At 44.0% G+C, this 12,505-nt stretch overlaps 1 protein-coding gene across 1 annotated transcript in view; it reads right to left on the bottom strand.

Moving 5' to 3' along the window:
* Nucleotides 1-12,505, bottom strand: part of ARNT2 (aryl hydrocarbon receptor nuclear translocator 2) — a 187,461-nt gene that overhangs the window by 75,932 nt on the left and 99,024 nt on the right. The window contains exons 6-8 of the mRNA XM_023510130.1: nt 8,493-8,595; nt 4,562-4,627; nt 4,136-4,221 (exon numbers count right to left, since the gene is read on the bottom strand). Coding sequence (XP_023365898.1) covers nt 4,136-4,221; nt 4,562-4,627; nt 8,493-8,595 — 255 coding nt within the window. The remainder of the gene's footprint in view (nt 1-4,135; nt 4,222-4,561; nt 4,628-8,492; nt 8,596-12,505) is intronic.

Raw genomic sequence — 12,505 nt, 5'->3', positions numbered from 1 at the left:
ACAGCTCACAGCAACCTCCAACTCCTGGGCTCAAGAGAGTCTCTTGCCTCAGCCTCCCAAGTAGCTGGGACACAGGCGCCCACCACAACACCCGGCTATTTTTTGGTTGCAGCCATCATTGTTGTTTTGGTGGACCTGGGCTGGATTTGAACCTGCCACCTTAGGTATATGTGGCTGGCGCCTTAGCCACTTGAGCCACAGGCACCGAGCCAGTATTTTCTAAAATACACACAAATGGGTCCCCAAATTTTCATGGGCTTTATCTCCAGGAGCTCCAACAGGTACTCACAGTGAAAAACCAAAAACAATCTCTTGATTCTCTTTGCTGGTAGAGTTGGGGCAAAAATAAACATTTTGAAATAAATCCAGTACATTGAAGGTCTCAGCCCCAGGACACAGGTCCAGTGAAAGACAGATTTAATCACAACATTACAGACAATTCCCCTCCCCCTATGCTATCACCACACCAAGAGGGCTGCTATATAACAACAGTGATTACAGCTAAAGAGCTTCAAGGCATACATTCTATTTAAGGAGCAGCTCTTGGGAAACCCGAAGATAGCAGAGGACACAATCAAGAATATGAAGGGGATTTATAGCCTCTGATATCTATAGCTACAATAAACTTTAAATAGAGCCCAACTCCTGGCAAGATTAAAATAAAACCTCACACTAAAGGCCTATTTACCTCTTTCCCTATTACCTGATATGTCATGTCTGTATTTCAACAAAGAACTACAAGCCATACTAACAGGCAAGACAAAACACACTCTGAAGAGACAAAGTAAGCATGAGAATGCAGATGTGAAACTGATTTTGAAATGGATAGAGAATTTAAAATAATTGTGATTAAAAGTTAAACAGCATAAACAAAGATGGAGACTTTGCATCTTTTTTATTTACTTGGATGGATTTGGAGAACATTCTCCTAAGTAAAGTATCTCAAGAATGGAAAAACAAGCATCCCATGTATTCAGTATTAAGCCGAAATTAGTAGATCAACAACTACTGAAGAGAAAAACAATTAAATTCAAGAAAGGAGGAGGAGGGAGAAAGGGTGTGGTTAGTAAGTTCCCACCTAACAGGTACGATGTAGGGGTAAAAGGCACAATTTCCTGGGTGAAGGACTCAACCACAACTTGGACTTTATATTACAAACACAAACAATGTAACCTCATCATATGTACCCTAACAGTAATCTGAAATCTGAAATTAAAATAAAATATTCTAGAAAAACAGTAAGTTAAAAGTTTTAATGAGAAAAGATGGTAAGTAAGAACAAGTGGATACTGCAAGCATAAAAATGGAAATTCTAAGAAAGAATCAAAAGGAAATACTAGAAATCAAAATACTATGACAGAAATGAAGAATGCCTTTAATAGACTCATCAGTAAACTAAACACAGTAAAGGAAAGTATCAGTGAACCTAAAGATACATCAATTTGAAACTTCTCAAATTGAAATACAAAGAGAAAAAAACAATTAAAAAATAACAAAAACAGAAGAGAACAAGCAAAAACTTTGGAACCGTTTCAAAACATATATGTATATAGGAATACCATACCAAAAGAAGAAAAAGAGAAAATAGAGAAAAAAATATTTGAAGAAACATGTCCAAGAATTTTCCAAAATTAATGACAAACACCAAAGCACAGGTCCAGGAAGCTTACGGAACACCAAGCAGTATAAATAAATTAAAAATAAACTCTCTACAGTTAGGCACATAGTATTCAAACAGCAGGAAACCAGACATAAAGAGAAAAATCTTAAAAGCCAGAAAAAAATCAGCCTACACTTCCCATAGAAGGATAAGAATTATGTGGACTTCTCATCAAAAACAATGCAAGCAAGCAAGGAGTGGGGTGAAATACTTAAAATGTTAAATGAAAGTAACTGACAACCTGGAATTCAATCTTAAGTGAAATTATCCTTCAAATGGGAAGGAGAAATAATGACTTTCCACAAAAAACAAAAACAAAGAATTTATTGCTAGTAAAGCTGCCCTGCAAAAAATACTAAGTAAGTTTCTCAGGAAGAACATGATAGAGGTCAGAAACTCAGATAAAGAAAGGAAGAATAACATTAGAAAAGGAAAAAATAAAGGTAAAATAAAATCTTTTATTTTTATTATCCTTAATTGATCTAATAGATATCTGTTTGTTCTTAGTAATAACAGTCATAATGTACTGGGTGATGGCAGCATATGGGTAAGTGAGATGGTAAGACTGTAAGGTGCCTGCAGATTTGAACACAAATTTATATTAGTTGAAAGGCAAATTGCAAATCTAGGGAAAACAATAAAAATGTTTCAAAAGAAATATAACTGATACTATGTATGCTAAGAGAGAAAATAAAATACAATTATAAAAATTGCTTGATGAAACCAGAAATGACAAAAAAAGAGGAGGTAAAGAAACAAAGAATAAATGCGACAACTAGAAAACATGATAGCCATTAATCAAACTATAGCAATAGTCATGCTAAATGTGAATGGTCTGAATATACTAACTGAAAGACAGATTGATAAAGTGGACTGAAAAGTGATACCAGCTATATGCTGTCTGCAGGAAGCCCACTTTAAATATTAATATAAAGAAACAGTTATAAGTAAAAGGTTAAAGTATACTATGTTAATAATAGAAGAGAGCTAGAGAAGTGACATTAATTTCAGACAAGGCGGAATTCACAGTAAGAAAAATTATTAGGGATAAAGAGGGTCAATCCTCTAAGATGACTTAACAGTATTTAACATGTGTGCAACAAAAAACAGAGCATCAAAATACGTGAGGCAAAAACTGACAGAACTACAGAGAGGTATGGGCAAATGAATTACTATAATCAGAGACTTTAACATTCATCTTTCAGTAACTGATGCATCAAGCAGGGAAAAAATCAATACGGATATAGTTGCCCTTAATAAGTACTATCAGTCAACTTGATCTAATTGACATTTAAAGAATAGTTCATCCAACAACAGCAAGATACATATTGTTCTCAAGCTGACATGGAAGAGTTACTAAGATACACTACATTCTGGCCCATGAAGTACACACACATGGCTTAACACTGTCTATATCCTCTTACCACAGAATTTACCATCTTAAAGTGTACAATTCAGTGGTTTTTAGTATATTTACATAATTGTGCTGCTATCACCGCTATCTAATTTTAGAATATTTTTGTCACCTCACAAAGAAATACTGTACCCATCATCAGGCAGTCATTCTCCACTTCCCTCCCCGCAGTACCTAGAAACCACAAATCTCACTTCTGTCTTGATGGATTTACCAATTCTGGACATTTCACATAAATAAAATCATATAATATGTGGCCTTCTGTGTCTGGATTCTTTCAGTTAGCATGATACTTTCAATGGTCATCCATACTATAGCATGTGTCAATATTTCATTTACTTTTATGGCTGAATAATAATTCATTATGTGAATATACATATTTCATTTGTCCATTGCCTGTTGGTATACATTTGAGTTGAGTCCAGTTTTTGGCCATTATGAATAAGGCTGCTATGAATATTCATGTACAAATTTCTTTGGACATATATATGTATATGTCCAAACATATATATATATATATGTTTTCAATTCTCTTGGGTATATATCTAGGAGTGAAAATTGCTGAATCCTATGGTAACTTTGTGGAACAGCCAAACTGTTTTCCACAATGTGGAATAGTATATAAAGCCTCTTGGGAAAACAGTATGAGGGTTCCAAGTGCTCTGGGTCCTCAACAACACTTGTTATTATCTGTCTTTTATTTTAACCATCCTAGTCAGTGTAAGGGGTACTCGTTGTGATTTTGATTTGTGTTGCTCTAACGACTCACATACGACTATCACTTCAAATTGCCACTCACACTTTGCTGAGTACTCTGGGTAACAGAACCCAGAAATGAGTTGCTAAGGCTTTAATCACCTTCACAGAAGTGGCTCTTTTTAGAAACCTTTGTTTCAAGTAGCAGGAGTTTTCTCAATTACAAAGATCATTTTGTTCTAATGACAAAAGAAAATAAGAATGTTTTCCTGCCTCTTCTCATAAGAATACATCGCTAACAGGACACCACAGCTGGGTGTGAGTAGCACCCGGCTGCCTTGGAGTGCACGTGCAGATCCGCTCACCTGCCGGAGGCCAGGCCTTGATGTAGCCTGTGCAGTGGACTACGGCATACTGGGCTTCTCCCTCTTTCACAGGGCCAAGACCATTCCTAAAGAAAGAACATTTGTGAAACTGTTTTTAATCATGTAAGGGTGAGGCAAGGGTGTCGATGACTCCTTTGGCATCTAAGCTACGACATACCCTTGTTTGCCTTGTGGTTTTGAATCTCGGCTGTCGTCTTCCTGTTTTCCCACCTCCCACATGGTGTGAAAGTCCAAAATAAATTCCACCCACCTCTCTGTTCTCATCTCAGCCACTGCCGCCCTGATGTGTGGGCTTCTTGGTCCTCCTTACACTCAGCACTCTCTTCAAGCTGGGTTACTTAGCTTAGGGTATTTAAGCCACCTACCAGCATAGTCCCCAAATATACATCAGAAAGAGCTACTGACCTGAACCTTTTCCTCATGGTGGTTATTCTGCTTAGAGGAAGGTGGTCCAAAGGAGCATTTCCACACCTAAGAGTTGATACATGTATTAGAGTGAGTGAAGACACAGGCAAGTTGATACAACATAGTGTGGCAGTCAAGTAGATGAGCCTTGACGCTTCCATGTTTACCCAGGTGGGACTGATAGCCAGTTTCCCTCCAAATTGCAGAAGCAGGCTTGTATGCCTTTGAAGTTTTGAGTGTGGCCCACTCTGAAATACACACCAAAATCATTTCAGGGCCCAGCCCAGAAGCTAGAGACCTGAAATTAGGAGAAACTAGGCCATGCTCAATCTTGTAGATTATTTTAGTGGAACTGGGTGGCTTTCAGGAAACAAGTGGGTGATGACAGTGACAGAGTCGCCAACTCAAAACAGATGTTGCCAGCTGATGAACAGTAGCATCTCCTCAGGCCTTAGCATGGCAGCTGTGGGAATGCTCCTTGCTTCCCTCACACTGTTCTCACATTCTGGGAATGACTAGACAGCTAGCGGATGCCAGTGGGGCAGCAGGGCAAGGTCTTTCTGCAGGCTCCTCTCTGGGGGCCAGGGGCATGAGGCATCCCTCTGCACACAGGTAAGACTCTCCTGCCTCCCTTCTCAGTGACCTCTCAGTATCTCAGGCCATGGCCAGGCCTGGGCTGCTGCTTGGCACATATACCCATTCTTTTGGTGGTGTTTCCAGGCCCAACTACATTACAAGGAACATCTCGAATGTCTTAATTTTCAATACAGCCAAGATAAGAGTCCAATTACGCTCAGAGACCTTGGACAGCTGCCAGCATCAGCATGGTTTCCACACCAGGATCCACCCATGACACTGCTGCCCAGGGATGCTGGCATGGCCCTCCGCCTTGTCTGTCAGACTGTGCCCAGTGCTCTGCTAAAGCCAAGCCACTTTATTTCGAGGAGAAAGTTATGCTCTCAGGTAAATCCAGGTAATGTGGGCCTGGTGCTTCAAAAGGCAACCTGAAACACAGGCCCTAGAAGGACCCCAGGGCAGGGGGAGGATGGCCTGAATTTGGCTGAAGAGGCCATGATAATGGCATCACAGGCCACTAGTAAAGATGGTATACCACAATACTGCCAATCAGCTTATTCACAGGAGAATTGCTGAGAGGCTGTGATTAAGAATTGATATTGCTGGTACTCTACCAAATGCCCACCAAGCTGGGAGGGGCACTTACTGTGTCCACAAATCTCTTCAAGATGGAGCCTGCAGGGCCCGCCTGCATCAACTGGTAGCATTTTATCCCTGGGTGGACACTGCTGGATAAGAACACCACCACGACAGCCTCATCACTCTACCCTCTTCTTCCCCTGAAGGTTTACTCTCCACAATTTTCAAAAAATGTTACTCAGCACATGTAACTCTGACCACCCTGCTGCCCAGCTTGCCCCGGCCACTGAGCAGGATGGAGACAGGCAGTCTGGGGACTCAGCCCTAAGTCACATGCAGCCGTGCACACCTGTTGTGGCAGCACCATTCTATGACCAGAGGCAGGGGGTGGAGGAGATTTTGTCCATGCCTTCTGGAAGAATTCTGGATGCTCAATGTGGAGAGGAGTTGTCCCCAAGGAAAGAACAGCTACCCTCAACCCCCAAAAGGCCACTTCTTCTAAAAGGGAGTAAAAGGCATCAGGACACAAGCATTCCCTCCACACAGGCAGCTGTGGTGAGCTGAAGGAGACTAACCAGACTGCACGTTAAAATTTTGTTTAAAAAGTACAGTTGCTTTAAAAGATTATTTTGAATTAGGAAAAACATGAACTCATTTTAAAGCATCTACTGTCTGGAACTTTAAGGCACCTGACAGAGGTCTGAGCAGCAAGTCACATTTCCCACAGTACATGCTGAGGCAGAAGCTCCAGGGTTTTGGCCTGGTGGCTGTCCCTCTGTGTTCCTCATGGTCAGGACTCAGTAGTAGTTTCTGGCACCTGGTGGCTGTTCCTCTGTGGTCCTCATGTTCAGAACTCCATAGTAGTTTCCGGCAGTTGCCCACTCCTGCCTTCTAGAAGTGTCTTCTATGTGCTCTTATTTCCCTCTCACCTAGGGGCTCCTTCTCAGGCTCTACTGAGAAGAGCTGGTTCCACCCGTTACCTGAAGCAGGTGCATCCCCAGGTTCAGTCCTCTGGCCCCTCCTCTGTCCATACTACCCTCCCAGGTAAGCTCACCCATATCTGTCTGAAGGCTTTAGATACCGAGCCTACTGATGTCAGTCCCTAAGTCTGTATCTCCAGCCCTGCCCCCTCCCTGGGATTCCAGAATTACATCTCCACCTGTCTCCTCCTCATCTCTACCTAGCTGTCAAGCATTTCGAGTCAAATGCTGGGAATTCTCCTTGATCCCAAGCCAGCTCCTCTGGCAACCTTACTCTCTTAGTAAGTGGTGACTGCGTTTCTCCTGTTGGGCAGGCAAGACTCCTAGGCTTCCCTTTGACCCTTTCACACTCTGCCTACAGCCTGGCTCTGAGCACACTTTCCTGCAGTCACTATTGCCACATTCCTCACAGGATTGTCACAGCAGCTGCCGCACTTCACTTTTCTTCCCCCACAGGTTTACGTCCACACAACAGCAAAGCAACATCTTATAAAGTGACACTCGGGACATGTAACCCTTACCAACTCCAGTGACTTCCATCCTCATTCAGAGTGAAAGTGGAAGACTATAAAGCCACATGACCTAACCCCTGCCACTGTGCCCTCGTCTCTGACCATCCCGCCCCCACTGCGCTCCCCACTCACTCTGCTTCTGGTCTCAGTTATGCCTCATCATTCCTTGACCAAACCAACAACACTCTTGCCTCAAGGCCTGTGCACCTGCTGGTGCTCTCTCTGCCCAGACATTCCCCCACCTCATTTGTGTACCTTCTCCAGGCCTCTGCTCAAGTCACTGCATCAGGAGGCCTTCCGCTAACCAACCTATATTAATGACACCTGCTGCTTTCTGCTTCCTCCTGAGTCTGTCTTATTTTGCCTCCACGGCACTTTCTGATGGCCCACAGAGTCAGCAGGTGCTTTTGTTAATCACGTCCCACCCACTGAAGTGAAGCTTCATAGGGGCAGGGATTGTGTCTGCTTTATGTCGCCCTGACCCCCCTGCCCTTGAGGTGCGCCCTGCACAGCTGGGCCTCACCTTATGTTTGCCATATACCCAAATAACTGAATGTACAAACACATGAGCAGTAGCGTGTTCTGTCCCCGCTTAACAAGCACATGGCCCAGACAACCCCAACTCTCCATCCTGCCCCTTGTTGCCGGGTGCTGATGCCATCCCTCCCTCTGGGACTACAGGGCTAATGCCAGCAGGATGCTGAGCTGGATTGGAGGATTTAAGATCCCAGGCCTCCTTTCTTTGAGGATATAGCTAACCTCCCGATTACCCTAAAGTTCAGTCATCCTGCGTTTCTCCAACAATGCTGCACACACCCAATAGTGCACAGCTCCCTGCCAGATGGCAGACTCCCACAGAGGCAGAAGTCAGGGCCTCTGCCCTAGGAGCCAAGGGATCTGAGCTCAGAACTTCAAGCAACAATTAGGAATACACGAGTTGTCACAGGAGAAGATAAGTGTGGAGAGCTAGGGAACTTTCACCAGGTTGGCTTGGAGAAGGGCCTTGGAGGATGGAGGAAGTCAAGGACCGTGAACAAGGGAGGCAGAATTAGGCATGGGGAGAACATGGTGGGGAGTCAAACTGGGATGGGAGGAAGAAGGCTGGGATCCTCCCCAGACCAAGGAGCCTTTTATATTCCCATGCTGACGTCACGAAGATGATGTCACTGGGTGGAACCGAGTCAGCATGTGTGGCCTCAGTAGAGCTGGTCAAGGCTCTTAGTGGTGTTCAGGAGGGAGTAAAGCAGCCCCAGCGATGGCCTGTACGCTGCCACCTGGACAGACCTCATCCTGCAGATGAAGGAGCGCCGGGAGCCCATGCACATCCTCATGGACGACTGCTGCCCTTCCTTCTTGACCGTCCCGGTCTTCAGGTCCAGGATGCGGCCTAAGAGACAGAGAAGGGCATGCATGAGCTTCTGCTCTGGACCGGGAGACGGAGGGATGGGGCAGCGTTCTCTTTAGATGCTCTGCCAAATGAGGACAAGGAGGGGCTGCACCGATTGTGTAGGGCTTGGAATTCCCAACATTCTTTGGCAGGAGACTCGCTGAGTGACACAATACAGCCTGCAATGTCTTGTTTTCTACCACAGCCATCTACACTGTCTCTGTGTGCAGCACTCCATCACCTCCAGTGGCTCCAATACACTCTTCCTTTATTTTATCCAACTGTTTTACTGAGCTTTACATGACCACATACTGCTTGCCTCTCAAACTGTCTTCCCTCCCCCTGGCTTCTGTGGCACCCTCAGCTACTCTCTCCTGTGCCCGTCCCCAAGGCTCCATTCTCAATCCCCTTTACTCCTCATTCCACACAGCCCCCTGGGGCTTTTACCCATGCTGAGAATATAGATCCTGATGGACCTTCATCTGCACCCCCATCTACACAGCCAGACCCTCTGCTTAACCCCAGGGCCATACCACCAGAAGCTGACTGTGCCCCCCAAGGGCAGCTTCACTTCACCCACATTTGTCAAACCCTCCCCAAGGAGCATCACCACCCACATGGAAATCTCAGTTGGAATCCAGACCTCTTCCCTGAGTCCCTCCTCTCCCTCCCAATGTGCACACGTCCGTTCTTCCACCTCCCACCTTCCCACTTCAGAGTAACAAGTGCTGAATCTCAGCATGTCCCCAACCCCCCAACAGGGCTCTGTGCCATCAGCTAACCTCTTCCCACCACACACGTTTCTAACAGTCCCCTCCCTATTGTCTATTTCCTGCTCTATTAAACAGCATCAGACCTCTTTCAACTTAGGGGGGGAACAAGCAAACACAAGGATTTTGCTGGTCCCAAAGCTCCCATCCTCTCTGTCCACCTGCAGCCAGATAGCTCTGTGCACACCCACTGCCTACCATTCATACAGGCCCACGGCCACTGCTCTAGCCCAGGCCACACTGAATCAACGCTCTTCATCCCATCCGCACCAGTCCCTTTATCTTGGAACACTCTTGCTCTGGGTCCTCACTATCTTCAGCCTCTCTCTGCAGTGGTAACCCCTCTTTAGCCCAGCCCCCACCCCCAGGTTGGCATCCCCAGGGTGTGGCCTTGGCCTACGTTTCTTTACCCCACCCTCTGCCTCGACCCTTGGAGACACTTTGGACTCTACCACCTCATTCCTGCATGGTGATGACATCAAGATGTCCATCTCTAGTTGATAAAACCTCTCTCCTGTGACCAAAAAGTTTTAGTCAGGCTCCTCTAAGTCCCCTGCTTAACTAGGCCTGACCTTGGGCTTCCTTCTGCATCCCTGTAAAATCCAGTTTGAGGAAGAGTCTTGCCAAGTCAGAACTTTGGTATCTGACCACCCTCCATATCTTTCACTACAGCCAGCCTTCAGCAAAAATTCTGCTGAGCCAGTCTAGCAAGAATGTGCCTTGCCCTGGAGGTTTCTTCTCAGTAAACACCTACCCACTGACCGGACCCTGCTCCTTGGTTACAAACCCTCACTGCCCTTGCTGGAGTCAGAGTTGGGTGAAATCTCTGTCTCCCACTGTTAAACTCTGTTGCAGTGATCCCCATACCTGTCACCAGGCCCCCCTTGGAGAAAGTCTGCTTTGCCATTTTTTTTTTAAATTTATTGTTAGGGATTCACTGATTGCATTTGTTAGGTAAAGTCCCTCTTATAATCGTGTCTTGCCCCCAAAAGGTGTAACACACACCAAGACCCCACCTCCCTCCCTCCGTCACTCTCTTTGCTACTCCCTTCCCCACTCCACCCTTCTTCTTCCTGTCTCTGCTCACCCCTCTCCTTGTCATAATTGTCCTCATATTAAAATTGAGTACATAGGATTCATACTTCTCCATTCTTGTAATGCTTTACTAAGAATAATGTGTTCCACTTCCATCCATGTTAATACAAAGGCTGTAAAGTCTCCATGTTTTTTAATGGCTGAATAGTATTCCATGGTGTACATATACCACGGCTTCTTAATTCATTCCTGGGTTGGTGGGCATTTAGGCTGTTTCCACATTTTGGCGATTGTAAATTGAGCTGTGATAAACAGCTAGTGAAAGTGTCCTTATGATAAAAGGATTTTTTCCCTTCTGGGTGGATGCCCAGGAATGGGATTGCAGGATCAAATGGGAAGTCTAGCTTGAGTTCTTTGAGGGTTCTCCATACTTCCTTCCAAAAAGGTTGTATTAGTTTGCAGTCCCACCAGCAGTGTAAAAGTGTTCCCTTCTCTCCACATCCAAGCCATCATCTGCAGTTTGGAGATTTAGTGATGTGGGCCATTCTCGCTAGGGTTAGATGGTATCTCAGGGTGGTTTTGATTTGCATTTCTCTAATAATTACGGATGATGAGCATTTTTTCATATGTTTGTTCACCATTCATCTGTCTTCTTTAGAGAAGGTTCTATTCATGTCTCTTGCCCATTGATATATGGGATTGTTGGCTTTTTTCATATGTATTAGTTTGAGTTCTCTATAGGTCCTAGTTATCAAGCTTTTGTTTGATTCAAAATATGCAAATATTCTTTCCCATTGTGTAGGCTGTCTATTTGCTTTAGTTGTTGTCTCCTTAGCTGTCCAGAAGCTTTTCAGCTTAATTAAGTCCCATTTGTTTATTTTTGTTGTTGTTGCAATTGCCATGGCAGTCTTCTTCATGAAGTCTTTCCCCAGGCCAGTATCTTCCAGTGTTTTTCCTAAGCTTTCTTTGAGGACTTTTATTGTTTCATGCCTACAATTTAAGTCCTTTATCCATCTTGAATCAAGTTTTGTGAGTGAGGAAAGGTGTGGGCCCAGTTTCAGTCTTTTACATGGGGATATCCAGTTCTCTCAGCACTATTTATTGAATAGGGAGTCTTTCCCCCAAGTTATGCTCTTGTTTGGTTTATGAAAGATTAGGTGGTTGTAAGATGTTAGTTTCATTTCCTGGTTTTCTATTTGATTTCAAATGTCTATGTCTCTATTTTTGTGCCAGTATCATGCTGTCTTGACCACTACGGCTTTGTAGTACAGCCTAAAATCTAGAATGGTGATGCCCCTGGCTTTGTTTTTATGACTAAGAATTGCCTTAGCTATACAGGTTTTTTCTGTTTCCATACAAAACACAGAATCATTTTTTCCAAATCTTGAAAGTATGATGTTGGTATTTTAATAGGGATGGCATTGAATAGGTAGATTGCTTTGGGAAGAATAGACATTTTAACAATGTTGATTATTCCCAGCCATGAGCATGGTATGTTCTTCCATTTGTTAATATCCTCTGCTACTTCTCTTCTTAGGGTTTCATAATATTCTTTATAGAGGTCCTTCACCTCCTTTATTAGGTATATTCCTAGGTATTTCATTATCTTTGAAGCTATGATGAAGGAAGTTGTGTCCTTAATTAGTCTCTCATCTTGGCTGTTATTGGCATATACAAAGGCAACTGACTTGTGGACATTGATTTTATATCCTGAGACATTACTGAATTTTTTGATGACTTCCAGGAGGCTTGTAGTTGAGTCTCTGGGGTTCTCTAAGTATATGATCATATCATCAGCAAAAAGGGAGTGTTTGACCTCCTCTGCTCCCATTTGGATGCCCTTTATTTCCTTGTCTTGCCAAATTGTATTGGCTGGAACTTCCAGCACTATGTTGAATAGTAATGGTGACAGAGGACAACCTTGTCTGGTTCCAGTTCTAAGATGAAAAGCTTTCAATTTTACTCCATTCAGTAAAATATTAGCTGTGGGTTTGTCATAGATAGCTTTGATCAGTTTCAGAAATGTGCCACGGCTCAGCACCTGTGGCTCAAGTGGCTAAGGTGCCAGCCACATACACCTAAGGTGGCGGGTTCGAATCCAGCCC

This window comes from Otolemur garnettii, unplaced genomic scaffold, assembly GCF_000181295.1.
Source record: "Otolemur garnettii isolate 467f Iridium unplaced genomic scaffold, OtoGar3 scaffold00011, whole genome shotgun sequence".
Taxonomy (NCBI): Eukaryota; Metazoa; Chordata; class Mammalia; order Primates; family Galagidae; genus Otolemur; species Otolemur garnettii.
Note: the sequence above shows the minus strand (reverse complement) of the source record. Positions and strands in the feature narration are given on the sequence as shown.